The sequence below is a fragment of the Mandrillus leucophaeus genome, unplaced genomic scaffold, assembly GCF_000951045.1.
Source record: "Mandrillus leucophaeus isolate KB7577 unplaced genomic scaffold, Mleu.le_1.0 Scaffold98, whole genome shotgun sequence".
Lineage (NCBI taxonomy): Eukaryota > Metazoa > Chordata > Mammalia > Primates > Cercopithecidae > Mandrillus > Mandrillus leucophaeus.
Window position 1 is genome coordinate 1,108,193 of NW_012110696.1, and position 15,343 is coordinate 1,123,535.

At 57.6% G+C, this 15,343-nt stretch overlaps 1 protein-coding gene across 2 annotated transcripts in view; it reads left to right on the forward strand.

Annotated features, from left to right (window-relative positions):
* LOC105532652 (HAUS augmin-like complex subunit 3) overlaps positions 1-14,814 on the forward strand; it is a 191,743-nt gene extending 176,929 nt beyond the window's left edge. Inside the window, exons 21-26 of one of the 2 annotated variants that reach the window (XM_011970856.1) lie at positions 409-540; positions 4,350-4,460; positions 5,044-5,122; positions 11,200-11,267; positions 13,697-13,758; positions 14,433-14,774. In XM_011970856.1, the coding sequence (XP_011826246.1) occupies positions 409-540; positions 4,350-4,460; positions 5,044-5,122; positions 11,200-11,267; positions 13,697-13,758; positions 14,433-14,618 (638 nt within the window). In that variant the 3' untranslated portion in view covers positions 14,619-14,774. Of the gene's footprint in view, positions 1-408; positions 541-4,349; positions 4,461-5,043; positions 5,123-11,199; positions 11,268-13,696; positions 13,759-14,432 lie in introns of both variants that reach the window. The other variant, XM_011970855.1, reaches the window with a different exon arrangement.
* Positions 14,815-15,343: the final 529 nt, after the last annotated feature.

The window sequence follows — 15,343 nt, forward strand, 5'->3', positions numbered from 1 at the left end:
CCTTCCTCTTTTCCTCTGTGCCCCACTCTAACCTGAGCACCATTTTCTCATACTTTGACCATGGAACCTCCCCTTCCTCTTTTCCTCTGTGCCCCACTCTAACCTCCGCAGTTCTGGAATTGGGTCTCCCACTGGCTGCACTGGGAGGAGGGACCGTGTCTACTTCATCACCACATTACCTGAAACACCTGGCAGGCACTGAGTTAGTATCACTGAATAAATACATGTTTCACAGGCCCCAGTCCTGATTGATCGGCACCTAGCACCCAGCTTGTAAAGCCAACACCAACTGCATCCCAACCCATCAGAAAAGACCAGTGCTGTCAACTGGACCTGACTCACTGAGCCCATGCACACGGTCACGGCCGGTGTGAGTGAGGCCTTGACATGTGTCTCTCTGACTGACAGGGAAGGAGAGGCTTGCTGCTTGCCTTGGAGTTCCTGTTCAGGAAGCTGCCCAGTTTTTGGAGAGTTTTTTGCAGAAGTACAAGAAAATCAAGGACTTTGCCCGAGCAGCTATTGCCCAGTGTCACCAGACAGGTGAGTTGGCCACAACCAGAGCTTCCTACTCCCTGCCCACCCTCTGTGGGAGGATACGGGGACAGCTGGGTGGGTGGTGTGTGGGCGGGCCCTGGGTCCTGAGGTTGGTTTCGGGGCCTGGGTGAATCCTCAGCTCTTGTTGGACAAATAGGGCTGAAGCTTCCACACGAGAAGGGACAAGAGTCTGGGCGGCTTGAAGCAACACAGTGAACATAAACTTGAGTGACTAGATGGTGGGTGGGCAGATAGGTAAAATCAGATACAAGCCTGCACCTGGAAAGGGAAAACATGGATTCTTGTGAAAAGCACTGGTATATTTACAAATATCACCACAATCAGGTCACAAAGGAAACCCAAATAAATTTCAAAGAATATCAAGTAGAACATATTCTGTGACCACAGTGCAATGAAAAGGTGTTTTCATACATGTATGTCTGAGTATGTGTAGCCATCCTTCCACCTACCTATTTGGAAATTGATTATACTCCTAATAATTTAGGATTAAAAAAAGAAATCCTAAGAAAATGACAAAAAATGTTAGAAATAAATTAAAAGTAAAAGTATCTCATCAGAAACTGGGATGTGGCTAAGCTGACGCCTCACTCAGAAGCAAAGGAATCTTTTAAAGGAGTATTTTTTAAAGAAAGAGAAAGTTGTGGGCATAAATGAGTTGTGTTCTACACAAGAAATCTGGAAACGAGCAGCAGAGAAAAAAGGGAAGAAATCAGTGGGAGAGCAGAAATTAATGAAATAAACAGCAAAGAGGAGGATGAACGACAGACACAGGAAGAGCACTCACAGCACTCAGCAGTCGTTGGGAGTGAGGAAATCAGCCGGAGAGTTGGCCTCAGCAGGGCCAGCATCCTGGATGCTGTGACCTGTTGCCTCTGGGTGCTGGCCGTGTCTGTGTGCAGCCTCGTAGACCCTCTCCGTGAGCCTCTCCCAGTGACTCATTGATGACTTTTCACTCTGGGGCCCGTGCCCAAGCCCCATGAGCTCCGGCCAGCCCTGCTACAGGCTCCTCGTTGGTCTGACAGCAGGTGGGCAGCATCTGTGCCACAGCCCATGCTAGCCTGGAAGGGGGGCCTCTCCAGCACCTGAGACACAAGCTGCTTGCTCCCATGGAGCTTGTAGTCCTTGGGGGACACGGTAAACCCACAAGCATCCAGACAAGGACAAGGAGGTGGCATCCAGGTGTGAGAGGAACACAGCAGTCGCAGAGGCCCCAAGGGAGCTGTGCCAGCCTCCACCTCATGGAACCGGCGACCTGAGTAGAGACAGGAAGGGCCAGGAGGAGTGCCAGCATGGGCAGGTGGGCCAGAGAACAGGTAGGGCTGGGTAAACCCAGACCACGCATGACACTCCATGCAGAAAGAACCTGAGCTTTGTCCTTCGAAAATGATTCCAGTCACGATGTGGGAAAGAGATTTGAGGTGCAGTCAAAGCCACCCCTGAGAATAATCTAGAAGCATGCAGGGATTAACACAGTAACGGAGGAGGGGCGGAGGGAGAATGGCACGTAAGAGATGTCAAGGAGGCATCAAAAGCTAGGAGCCAGCTGGGATCTCAGATGCCTCTCTGGCCACCAGCCCTCAGGGGTCAGTGGTCTTCACAGGGCACTTGGCCGCCCCAGCTGGAGCAGACTTACTCTGATGCTGGCCGTCCCAAGGCCCTGGGAGAGGCCCTGCAATGTGCTCACGTCCTTCTACATTTTGTAAACATGTCAAAAGAAAGTGTTTCAGCTACATTCGGCTAGGACTGCTGCCTCCACCGCTCTGGCTTTCTCCACCACACACCTTTATATGCCCGGTGGCATCAGTGGGGCCACAGCCAGTTGAGCTGGCAACTCATTTAATGTGGATTTTCCTGCTGGTGCTCCTGTGGTCCCCTGCTTTCTCTGTGTGGTGTGGTGCTAGCCATCCTGTGGTGCTAGGCACAAGAGTGGCTTCCAGGAGCACTGGTGCCATGCGAGCATCACCACAAAAGGCCAGGGACAGAGGGCATCTCAAGTATGAACAGGAGCTACAGGCACTGGCACTGGTAGCACTAGGTGGAGGAGAAATGAGGTTTGAAATGTATGGAGTCAGGAGACCTGCCTTAGGCCACAAGGAAGTCACTGGCTTCAGACTTTGCACCCACCACGAAGAACCAGAAAACGGGGCAAAATACCTGGAGCAGCCGTTTCCAACACTAGCTAGTGGGTAGCGTATTGCTCTTGTATCTGAGAGAAAAGACGCCAGTGAGCTGAGTCCTGTGAACGCCGTGTGTCTGGAGGCACAGCCCATGTGTGGAGGGGGAGCCACGCAGACTGCAGAGTGGTCTCAATGAGTGGAGGAGACATGGATCCAGGCTGGGGAGGCAGATGCAGCTGTATTTTGCAAGTCAGAGTGTCAGAGAGGAGGGAGCTAGAGAGAGAGAGAGCGCGTTGTAAATCTTCAAGGAGTCCCCTTGTGTCTGTTTCTGAACACTAAGATACACATACATTGAGTGAAATGCTACGGGACTAAGCACAGAAACTGCTGGGAGCAGTAAGCTGGATGATTCCAGAGTTCACGTGGAACGAGGACATGTTTGAGTTCTGACCATCCGGAGCAGAGAGTCCTTGTTAGACGCCTGGGACATTCAGCGGAGGCCTCAGAAGGGTCACACTTTAGAGACAGGTCTGGACTAGCCCTAGATTACAACTATTCCAAATCCACTCTGACAAAGCTTAGAAGCAAACCTCAGAAGGATCAGGATGATTGGCAAGTAACTTAAGCCTCCCAAAACACCCTCAAAAGGAAGACAGCACACCCCAGCATTCAACAACGTAAAATTCAGTGCCCAGCGTCCGGTCAAAACTCACTAGACCGACAAAACAGCAGGAGCGGAAAGGGACCAGGTCAGAGCAGAAGCTGTCTCGGGTCCTCGTGCCAGTCCCTCTCAGGAATCCTGCGTGTTGCCCGGCATGTAGTAGGTACTCAATCCCTTGTCGCTTTGATTATTACAGATGTGGGAAATTCTTCTCATCCTCAGTCACAGGTGGAGGATTTATTTCCCACCCACACCTAGTTAAGGCAGAAGTCCTCACTGGTCAGGAATATAGTCATTTTCTTAAAAAGAGCCCCCAAACCGCATACACTTCAGGCCACACAAGATTGGATCTGCCCAGTGCAGGGTGTGGACCTGACTCAGACATGCCCCTCCTTGAGGATATGGGCTGACCCCTTTCTCCTCCATTCCACACAGTTCAGAGTTGGCCTGGGCCCAAGGCCTCCACATGACTTTGCAAAAGCTGCCCTCCCTCATCCTATATGAGATCCAGGTGCAGCTAGAAGTCAGGAGAGTGCAGAGCTGAGAGTGCAGAGTGTGGCCAGGGGCAGTGGCTCTCCGCTGTAATCCCAGTGCTTTGGAGGCCGAGGTGGGCAGATCACCTGAAGTCAGGAGTTCGAAACCAGCCTGATCAACATGGTGAAACCCCGTCTCTACTAAAAATACAGAAAATTAGCTGGGCGTGGTGGCAGGCACCTGTAATCCCAGCTACTCAGGAGGCTGAGGTAGAAGAATTGCTTGAACCCAGAAGGAGGAGGCTGCAATGAGCCAAGATCACAAAAAAAAAAAAAATGTGCAGAGTGCCCAGCAGCAGACCCTTGCCTTCCCACTGGAGAGCCCGCTTGCCCCTGCGATAGACTCAAAGGGCCCAGGGGAGGCTCGGAGTCTGCACTGCAGTGTGGCTGTCTCTCTGGGGCCTCTGGACCTGGCCCAAGGGAGCTGCACCTGCTGCAGTGCCTGTTTCTGTCCCTCATCTGCTTTTGCTCTGTGTGACTCAGGCTATGTGGTATCCATCATGGGCAGAAGGAGACCCCTGCCAAGGATTCACGCTCATGACCAGCAACTCCGGGCACAAGCAGAGCGACAGGCAGTGAACTTTGTGGTGCAAGGTACGGAAGCCTCTTACCTTGTAGTTCTGTGTCCATTTGCTTCTTGGGTTTTAGCAGCCACAGGGCTGGTGGCACCCACTGATCACTGATGTGGTATTTCCTGCTCATCACAAACCTCCTTGCAGGAGCTTACACTACCCATGTCCTGCCTGGCAGTTACTGTCAGGGGCGTGAGGGGACACAGTCATCTTTGTAGCTAGGATGATTCCCCCAAGAGCTGGGCCCAGGCAGTACTGTTTCCCATATCTCTGCGGTGGGAAGCTGAGGCTTCAAGGGTTTAGCAGACCTGGAGCTCGGTCCTTTGGTGCTTGGCCTAGGCCCTTCCATCCTCTCCATGCATGCCTGGCAGGGGTGAGGCCTCTGGGAATAAGGCACCCAAAACCCAGGTGCCCTGCAGGAGCAAGAGGGCGGGAGGAGCAAGGATGAAGTATCTGCCTGCAGTCTGTGGCCTTGGCACTCAGACAGCTCAGAGCCAGCACCTCTGTGTGGAGGTGCCGTGAGAGCTGTGGCGACAGTGCCAAATGCTGAGTGCACCATGAACCGTGTGCCTTGGGACCTCAAGACAGCACCACGTGCCCCACAGGCTCCGCTGCTGACCTCTGCAAGCTGGCCATGATCCGTGTCTTCACTGCAGTGGCCACTTCCCGCACCTTGACGGCCAGGTCAGTGGGTGGCGGTCAGCCTGCCTGGGACCCAGCCCTTCCCAGGGCTTGGATGGGAGGGTTAGTGTTCTGCGGGAAGACCCTCTGGGGGCTCGCGATTCTGACTGCTCACCATCTCTGCTCACCGGGCCCCCAACCCCTCCTGAGGCTCTCAGCCTGTGGCAGGCCCTGGGGGCTACCCCCAGCAGGCATGCAGACAGCAACCAGCCGTCTACCAGCATGGGGCGCAGATGAGGCCTTTCCAGACAGAAATGCTGTCTCCCCCAGACCCCTCCTCCTCAGGGTGTCTGCACAGCACAGGGGCACCCCTTGGGGCTGCCCACCCCAGAGGCAGGTGAACCCCTCAGCCCCTTGAGCAGGACCCTGGGAACTCCAAACTGTCCCCACTCCTACCTGTTGCTGCCACCAATGCCAGGCAGTGTGCCCCACGTCCAGCTCTGGCTGCAGCCCCGAGCCCAGAGCCAACGTTCAGACGTGCCTTGGTGGTGGAGGCTGCACCGTGGCTGCCCCCCAGGCCACAGCTCTCTCAGGCCTCTGTCCCTGCCTCAGTTATTCCCCCAGGGCACATACCTCAAGAGTTTGGGCAGCCAGAGGACAAGCAGCCCTCAACCAACCACCTCCTCCTTGCCAACCAAGGCCCTGGGGTTGCTGGAAATGGCCACCCAGACACCTCCTCTCCTCGTTCCCCTTGTGGGGGATCCCCTCAGGAATCCCGGAGCCCCTTCTGGGAGCTGAGCCGCCTCAGCCCCCCACAGTGTCAGCCCCCAGAAGGGCCTCTTGCGCTCTGACCCACCATGGACATTTCCTACCCCCACCCTAAGGGCCCTAAAGCTCTTGGCGCCAGTCCCATGGGGGCAGCCTCTGCAGACCAGGGTGCACCTGCCACTGCAGATGCATCCAGGAGGGGAGCCCAGGGTGGGCTGAGGCAGAGGCTTCTAGAGTATAAGATGTGGCTCAGGCCTCCCCAGTGTGCACACCCCTGACTTTGGGTTGTGGGTCCTGCCTACCCGTGGCCTCTCTTTTCCATCTCATCACAAACGTCCTTGCAGGAGCTTACACAAACCCATGTTCTGCCTACAACTTTACAACATCTGAGCTTACAACTTTCTCTTGGCTTTTGAGGTTATTTTACATTCTCAAGGCATGATTTTTTGCCTTATTAGAGATCCCTCATCTCTCTTTAAAAGTGGCCTCCTTATGTCTTCACGAACTCCCTCCTGTCACTGTGGCTTTCAAGCCTGTGCTGTTCCAGTGATCTCAGTGACTTTGTGCAGAACTGTGTCCCCAGCAATGGCCCTGCCCAGGCCAAGGTGTGACACCCAGCAATGGAGAGGAGGGGGTGGTCCCTAAGTCCACCGAACCCCAGCTGGCTCCTCCCCTTGCAGCCCCTCTGGGTACTTCCTCTGGTCCACAATCACCCAAAACCTCAGGGAGACGAAGCCCAGAAGGAGGCTGAAGCCCAGGCTGTTATCCCAGGGAGGGAGGATACCTGAGACCCCACAGGGTCTAAGCACTGCCCCAGAGGCTCTGCTTGCAGCTTCACTGGGCTGTGGGCTATCAGTGCTGCTTTCTGCAGTAACTGAAGTGGTCAGGAGGCAGGAGTGGGGCATTAGATTTACTCTCAGCTGGGCGTGGTGACTCACACCTGTAATCCCAGCACTTTGGGAGGCTGAAGCGGATACATCACCTGAGGTCAGGAGTTTGAGAACAACTTGGCCAACATGGCAAAACGTCATCTCTGCTAAAAATACAAAAATTAGCCAGGTATGGTGGCACACACCTGTAATCCCAGCTACTCAGGAGGTTGAGGCAGGAGGATCGCTTGAACCTGGGAGGTGGAGGTTGCAATGAACCGAGATCACACCACTGCACTCCAGCCTGGGCGAGAGCGAGACTCTAACAACAAAAAAAAAGATTCACTCTCAGTCCTCTCCTGCCCCATCTCACTGCCATCTGCATTGCTTCCCAACACACACGTGTGCATGCACACGCACACATACACGCACACACGCACACATAAGCACATGTGCCCATACGCATGCACACACATGGACACACACGTGTATTCACACACCTGTGCACACACATACATACACACTGATGCCAGCCAGCCTCTAGTGCCGCACAGTGTTCTCCTGGTGTCCTGAAATCCATGCACCCAGCTCACTTCCAGTTTCTGCAGGTAAATTATAGCTTCTCCCAGGGTATGAGCAGCTTGTGCTAGTTTTGGCAGGAACTGAAAGCCAAATGGTGGTCCTGCCTCTAAGATACTGCAAGTCTAGAAAAGTTGATTCAAGGCTGGGTGCAGTGGCTCACACCTGTAATCCCAGCACTGGGGAGGCCGAGTCGGGTGGATCACTTGAGCTCAGGAGTTTGTGACCAACATATGTGTTGCCTGGGCAACATAGTGAAACCTGTCTCTACCAAAAAAAAAAAAAAAAAAAAGCAAGCCATGGTGGTGCACACCTGTAGTCCCAGCTAATCAGGAGGCTGAAGTGGGAGGATCACCCGAGCCTGGGAGGTCGGGGCTGCAGTGAGCCATGATCACATCACTGCACTCCAGCCTGGACAACAGGGTAAGACCTTGCCTCAAAAAAAGAAAAAGTCGGTTCACTTTCAACCCTTGTGGAATTGATAAAGGAAGTTGGCATGTGAGGAGCTGAGGTCTTTCTCTGTTGCTGACTGAGTCCTTCCGAAAGTTGGACACAGACACTTTTACTCAGGAACACAGTTACCCGCTGGTCGTCTTTCTATTATCAACCATTGGCTGTCACGAGGAAATGCTCTCATAGCAAAATGCAAAGCAGACTCGTGTGGAATATTGGGCACTCCATGGTCTGTGTTTTGTGAACGTAATTTGTTCTTCCAGGAGTAATGTGAAAAGCTGTGGATGGCATCTGGAAGGGACGGGTGCAGACTCAGTGTGGCCGGGCATCTCTGCCTGAAGCAGCAGGCATGAAACTCGATCACTGGGAGGCACACGGTGCCCCTAGAGTGAGCCGAGATCGCACCACTGCACTCCAGCCTGGGCGAGAGCGAGATTCTGTCTAACAACAAAAAAGATTCATCTGGCCACCCCAAGGGTCTGCCCAGGTGGGCTGGGGCCACAGGACAGTCCCCATTCACCACCCACAGTCCCTGTGATAGAGAAATGGCATTTGTTCGTGCCTCTCGGTCCAGACCCTAAAAAGACGAGAGAGGTCGGGCTCAGAGCAGGAGGCCAGTGGCCAGTGTTCACAGGCCTCTGTGCCATGGCTCAACTGTCCTGTCTCTTCTGATGCAGGCCCTTTATGAAAGGCCTTCCTGGGTTTCAGAACGTGTCAGTGCTGTGACGGTCCCTCCCCTGGGCCTTCTCAAGGCGGGTCTGCATGAGGCCACCATGCATCCACACTCTTAGGATGAGTCCACAAAACAGTTCAGCAGGGCTGGGGGCATCCATTGCAAGGAAGCTGCCCCTGCAGGCCCCAGACAGGGCAACGCAGTGAGGCTCTTCTGGAACATTCTCCTACTGGTGCAGTGATCTCAGTGAGGCCATCCAGATGCCGAACACAGCAGCTCTGTGACCGACCCCTCTCAGGAACAGGGATATGAGTTGCACCAGAGGTCCACTCCCTTCCGGAACACAACAGGATCCAAGGTCCTGCATTCCTCTACCCCACACGGAGACGACAGACATCCTTCTTCTTTCACCCGTGCCCCATTTCCCAATTAGAAGCGCGGTCATGTCTCACTGGCTGCGAGAATGATGTGTAAGTGACTGACAACTACACCTATTCTTAGGTTCCTGCCACACCAGCAGCTCAGAATTTCACAATGTAATTTCAAGAAGTGTGAAAACTGCTTCTGCTAAATCTGGAAAAAGTTACAAGTGCCTTTTCTGAGGTTTCTGCCCATTTGAAAAGTAAGTTCTCTTGGGAGACAAAGACTTCTGCCCGAGGCCTTGAAGTTAGTTTAAGACAAGCTCGCTGGTGCTGACAGCCTGGGGCTCTCTCACCCCTCTGACTTCTGGAAGGGCAGTGTCCACGGCCCCTGGCCAGAGGTTGCACATACAGCACAGGCCCACCTCCCGCTCCCTGGGGGCAGCCTGCCAGGTACAGGGTGTGAGCACCACTGTACCACTGTCTGGGCCCACGTAGTGTGCTGTGGATGTACACCCAGGAGGATGGACACTTGGCCGTCAGGGACACAGGCCCAAGCTACAATAGCTCAGGCTCCAGAAGGTAGATTTCTCTCCCATCATGAGAAGTCCAGAGAACAGTGGTTGCTGTGTTTCAGAGGCGCAGAGCAGCAGGACCAAAGTCCCTCTGCTCCCTGGCCACTCCCTCCTGGTGCTATGATGGAGGTTGCTGCTCCAGCCATCACACCTTCCAGGCAAAAGGAGAAAGTAGTAGTGGTCAGAAGAGCATCTGCCCCTGGCAGCCCTTTACAGTCAGCCCTTTAAAGAGCCTTCCCTTTTAGGAGCTTTCCTGGAGTCTCCTTTTCCATCCCACTCCTCACCTCCCTCCCTGCTAAGGGGGGAAAAAAAAAATAGCCTCCTTGCGAGCTGGAGGGAATGCGGTCCTGGGCCACCCTGCCTGAGAGAGAGCCTGCGAAATGTCCTTTGCAGCTGAGGACACAGCCCCCCCTCCACCTCATCCGGCAACAAAGGGACCAATGTGAAGAAAGAGAGGAAGGGCGGATTGGGGCAGGTTACCGGAAATCGCTGTTGCAAAGTCCACATCCCCTGCGGAAAGTGCCAGCATGGCCCACCTGTACCCTGGGGCTTGAAGGCTTCCCCTCATCCCAGCTGGGGCTCTCCATCACATGCCCGTGACTACTGCCCGGCGAGGGCTCCCTGGCAGCCCAGCTCCCTAGGGCCCTGGGCCCGCTGTGCCCCTGTCTGTGCCGGCCAAGGACGGGCAGCAGGGTCGAAGATAGGACGTGACCCCTGCCCATGAAGGCTCAATCCAGGAGACAGAGCCAAGGTCACACAGAGGACAAAGTGTGTGGGACCCCTTGGCACCCCATCCTTCCCAGCAGCTCATCCTGTGAGTCTCCCACACCGCACGTCCCCTCCCGAGGGCACAGGGTGAGCTGCCCGTGTCCACCCGACATGAGAGGCTGGCAGTGGGTCTGGGGGCAGCAGACCTCAGCAGAGGTCTCACATCACCAAGATTTGAGGCATCATCTGCCCAAGGTGTGTATCACCCATTTCCAAGGAGCATGTGGAGCCACAGCACCCTGGCCAAATCCAGCTGCGGCTGGGTCTGTGCCCAGCGTGGTGTGGGCCCTTAAGAGCTGATCGCCTGGAGCCATGATCCGTCCACCTTGTGCACACTTGAACTTGCACTTCAATCTGTAAGCCCTGCCCCAGGGACCTGCCCCCGGCAGTGCATTTCACCGGAATCTCCTCCCACTCAGGTCCCACCTGCTCTCCCTGCTGACGCCCTGAGAGGGGCACTGAGGGGCTCCATGAAGGAGGCTGGGGAAGGGTGGGGCTTGGCTGGGGCCTGGCTGGGGCTGGCTGGATGCTCACCAGAGCGAGGCAGGAGCCAGGAATGAGCACCCCGCCTCTCCGAGAAGCCTTCAGGGCACAGGAACCCATGATGTTGTTCATGAGGCTCAGCCCACGTCAGGCCCCACAACAGTTCGCGAAGGGCTGTTTTCCATCCCTGCCCAGACTTCAGAACGCGAACTGCTCAGCCCCACGGGACCAACCTGGGTGGTGCGGACACGGGGCGCCCAGCCCCTCCTTCTGGGTGTGCCACCTGCTTCCTTGCAGCTGACCAGAGTCACTTCCAACCACCCCTTCTCCCAGCTGTCTCCCTATCACCCCTTCTCCCAGCTCCCCAGAGCTGTCCTGGTGACAGTGGGTGACCTCAGGCAGTGGTGCCCATGGGCTGTGGTGCCCATGGGCTGGGTTAGTGGTGCCCATGGGCTGGGTCCTCCCCATGCCTCACGGAGCCACATCCTCTTGGGCCCCAGTGCCAGAACCACCTTTCAGAAACCTTGGGGATGGGCCCCCACCTCTGCATGCAACCCTGAGCCCCCACCCCACAGTCCTGGCCTCCCAAGGTGACCCCCTCCCTCCCTGCCAGGCTGGTGGCCCAGATCCATGATGAGCTGCTGTTTGAAGTGGAAGATCCGCAGATCCCGGAGTGTGCAGGTAGCCTGGGGCATCCCGGAGCGTGCGGGTAGCCCTGGGGCATCCCGGAGTGTGCAGGTAGTCCTGGGACAACACAGCGTTGCTTGGTCTTCACGAACAGCTAAGAGAAGGCTCCATGCTTCATGGGCACAGCCCAGGAAAGCCCCCGGGCTGCTGCCCCACCTCATGTTGCTATGTCACCTGGGTCCTGGCAGGCAGAGGGGCCAGCCTGGGTTTGGGGGCCCTTGAAAGGCCCAAGTGGGCTCCGCCCCCGAGAGCACCAGGTGTTCCAGCTGACGGGAGCTCCGGAGAGCAGCTGCAGACACCCAAGGCTGCTTTGTCTGCGGCCCGAGGCCTCTGTGTCTTGGGGTCTAGAAAGATGGGGAGTGGGCACTAGGGCCACCCAGGTGACTGGGGCCAGGCTACGGAGCGGGCAGCAGGTGTTCTTGTTGGGGTGTTGGAGTCACGGAGGCCCCGCAGGCTCAGCACAGACTTCAGGCCTGGGTCCCATCCTGTCCCACAGGCCACCCCTCTCTGCCGAGCCCATAGATGAGTGAGCTCAGGCAGAGTCACCCCCAGCGGTCAGGCTGAGGGGTTCTTTCTGTCTCCCTTGGGAGGGCCAGGACCTCCCCACAACACCCAGCCACTGGTCCCATGGAGGCTCCCATTCTGGCCTCACAGGGGAGAGGTGAGGGCAGGTGCCCACGTGGACCTGTGCCCCCAGTTCTTCAGGCCAGGTCTGTAAATGGCCAGGGCAGCTTCACGTGTTGGGAGAAGAGGCACGGGAGCATCAGGGCTGGAAGCTTCGGGCACCAACTCTCGAGTGGTGGTCACCATGCCCTCCTAGCCCCACCCTCTCCAGGTCTTACCCTTAGGGGTGTGAGGCTCCCATCCCTGGTGCCCACCCAGCCCACTCCAGCCTAAAGCAGGGCTCTGCCACTTGAAAACTATGTCCAGCCACTCATTTGAAAACACACCCATCTTACGTGACCATTTAACAAGTATAACGTGTGCTCAGCTGTAGGTTAAAAAAGGAAAGAAAACATTCCCAAACGGCCTTGTTCCCGGGAGCAGCTTCCTCCAGCTGGCCTGGCAGCTCCTGAGGCAGGCTGCAGCCTGTGCACTCTCTCTCAAGAGCACTCAGGGCCAGGGACTGCAGGACCTGGGGAACTGGGGCTTGGGCAGGGCCTGCACCATCCCTGAAGGGCTGGGGGTCAGGTCGTGTCTCCCAGGCGGCGTGTAGTGCCGAGCATCTCTGCCCTGCCTGCCCTCCCGAGGCCCCACAGGGAGCACTCCAACTGAGTGCCAGCTCAGCCCCACGCTTGCTGCCCCTCTCTGAGCAGCAGTTGCTTGGGATCACGCACTCAGTCAACAGCACCACCCCACCAGGCACAGAGGAGGGGCCCGTTCTCTGCACACTCGGGGTAGCCCCAGCCAGCATGAGGAGCAATGGTCCAGCTTGAACTGCATCGGCTCTCCAGCCTTGTCCCCATAAGAAGGTCCCCAGGGCGGCCCAGGTCCTTCTGCAGGGCTCCCCACCGTGCACATGGGCCGTATGCCCACCTGCTGGCCGACAGCTCCCTGCAGACAGTGACCGGCTCCTGCACAGAAGACACTGAGGGCCACAGAGCTCAGGTGGCCACTGGCCTTGGCTCAGGACACACCAGGGAGGCCCTGGCTCTGCTGGGGCCAGCAGGGCTGGAAATTGAGGTGGTGCCCACCACAGCTTAGGGCTCCTGCCACCATCTTTGCATTGCGGTGTCACACAGCACAAAAGGACTGAACGAATGTTTATCCAGGGGCTCAAGGATTCAGAGCGAGCCCTGAGAAAGCCTGAGCTTGCGGGTCCTGCCCCCGCCCCCACCCCCTGCCCAGGCCTTCCTTTTCTCAGGGCCCTGAGCCCCACTGCTGCATGGTGATCCAATGCCAGTCTGCCCGTGGTACAAAGCCACGGTTTCCTCAAACTTCACCCGGCAGTAGTGGGGATTGGGGGTTCTTGTGTGCCTGGTGGCTCTGGCTGGTGGGGCTCCCTGTGCCTCCCCCCTCCTCCCAGCCCCAGAGGCTCTGGAACAGAGCTGGCATGACGCCTGCCCCACCCCACGGCCCCCAGCTGGGGTGAGCTGAGCCGGAGGGGTAGGGGTGAGGGCCAGTGCAGCGTGGCGGGCCAGGCCAGGAGGAGGGGCTGCAGCGAGGGCCAAGGGGCCTGCGAGAGGCATCCTGGACTGTAGACGGGGCCGAGGGAGCTGGACCCAGCCTCAGGGGCCGGGCACTCAGGGGCTGCTTGTGGGCATTAAGGTCCCACAGCTGGTTTGGGTGACCGAGTGGATACAGGAAAAACAAGGGGGCTCGGGGGTCGGGGCAGGACTTGGGCCTGGAAGTTCTCTTGTCTTGGGCTCCCAGGCCCCAAGGCCAAGGGACCAGCAGGGCCTCCTCTCTCTCCCGCACTCTAGCTCTCGTCAGGAGGACCATGGAGTCCTTGGAACAGGTGCAGGCGTTGGAGCTGCAGCTTCAGGTGAGGGGACACCCAACCCTGCCCAGTCTCACGGAGCCCAGGGTGAGGGGAGGCCAGCACCCCCAGAGCAGAAGAGCCAGGCCGAAGGGTGCAGCCCCAGCCCTGAGATGGCCCTGGCCCAGAGATGGCCACTCCACAGCAGGCACAGAAGTGGAGGCTGCACGGTCCCTGAAGCTGGGAAGCCCCACCCGACTCTGCTCACTTCAGTGAACAGGGACAGCAGGTGGGGCTGGACCCCTCCCTCCCTGTCAAGAGCTGTGGAGGCTTGGTCCACTCAGGGTCAGGGACCCCGGGGAGGGCTCTCCTGGCCTCTAGGAACCACCGATCCTCTCGGGGGCAGGACCCTGAGGGGCAAGCACACCCAGGACACACGCACCCGTCCAAGGGCACCTTGTCTGCCGGCCGCAGCCTACCCACTGGCACAGAGGCCCTGGCAGGTGGGGGAACCTCCGCCAAGATCGAGGTGTCGTGACTGGGAGGTGGATGTGGCAAACGCCTGTTACTGGGCGAGTGTGGTGAGTGTGCACGTGTATGCACACGTGTGCGTGTGGCTGATCACGTGTCTGGAAGTGTGCACCTGTGTGCTGTAGGCCCTGTCCCCCTGCGTGGGGTCTGGGAGGTGGCTGGGGATGGCCGGCCCAGGCCTCAGGCTCACCTCTGGCTGCCATCTGCAGGTACCCCTCAAGGTGAGCCTGAGTGCCGGCCGCTCATGGGGACACCTGCTGCCACTGCAGGAGGCCTGGGGCCCTCCACTAGGCCCATGTCACACTGAGTCTCCCAGCAACAGCCTGGCTACCCCCGGGTCCCCTGTCAGCAGCCACCCCCCGCCCCCGCATTTTTCGCCTTCATTTTGTCTGTAGCCCCAGGCAACAGTGGGAGGAGAGAACTGGTTTCCAGCAGTCCATTGTGTGGCCTTCCCCAAGGTCACCAGCTCTGTGTGCCCCAGGACGCATTAACCCTATGGGGCTGGGGTGGCCTGTCATCCCCTGGAGTAAATGCCTGTGCAAAGCCCTCCTCATCCTTGTCTGAGTGAATTCTTCCTGTGCGTGGGAAATGTCGCGTCCACAACCCCCAGCCACTTGGCCGGGGCAGGGCTGAGTGCCCCAAAATGGGAGTGACCTAGGCTGGGTCTGGGCCAGACACTCCAGAGAGGGTAGGCACTCCTGGTTCTCTCCCCTACGGATTCCAGGGGAAGGGCTCCCTCGTGGCTCAGCAGCTGCTCACCCCTGGCAGGTGTCCAAGAAGCCACCAGCTCTGACGCCCTGTGGTGTCCCCCCACTGCTGGCTCCCTTTGCTTCAGGAAGCCATGGCCCAGGGCGTGCACCGTCCTCCCAGGCCAGCCCAGCGTGCAGCCCTGTACTGAGACGGAGAGAACGCAGTCTCCCCACAGGCACTGAGGCCCCTGGAGCTTGTGTTCCTGACTGATGCATCAGGAGGACCAGAGGAGCCCCTCTATGAGAAGGCCTGCCCACCCACTGCAGGCCTCCGCCATGGACACGGCCTGGGGGCCACCAAGGACCTGTGGGCGTCTGGGGTCACATGCTCTCAGGACACAAGGTCTCTCCCATGAGCCTCCTGCAGGCTG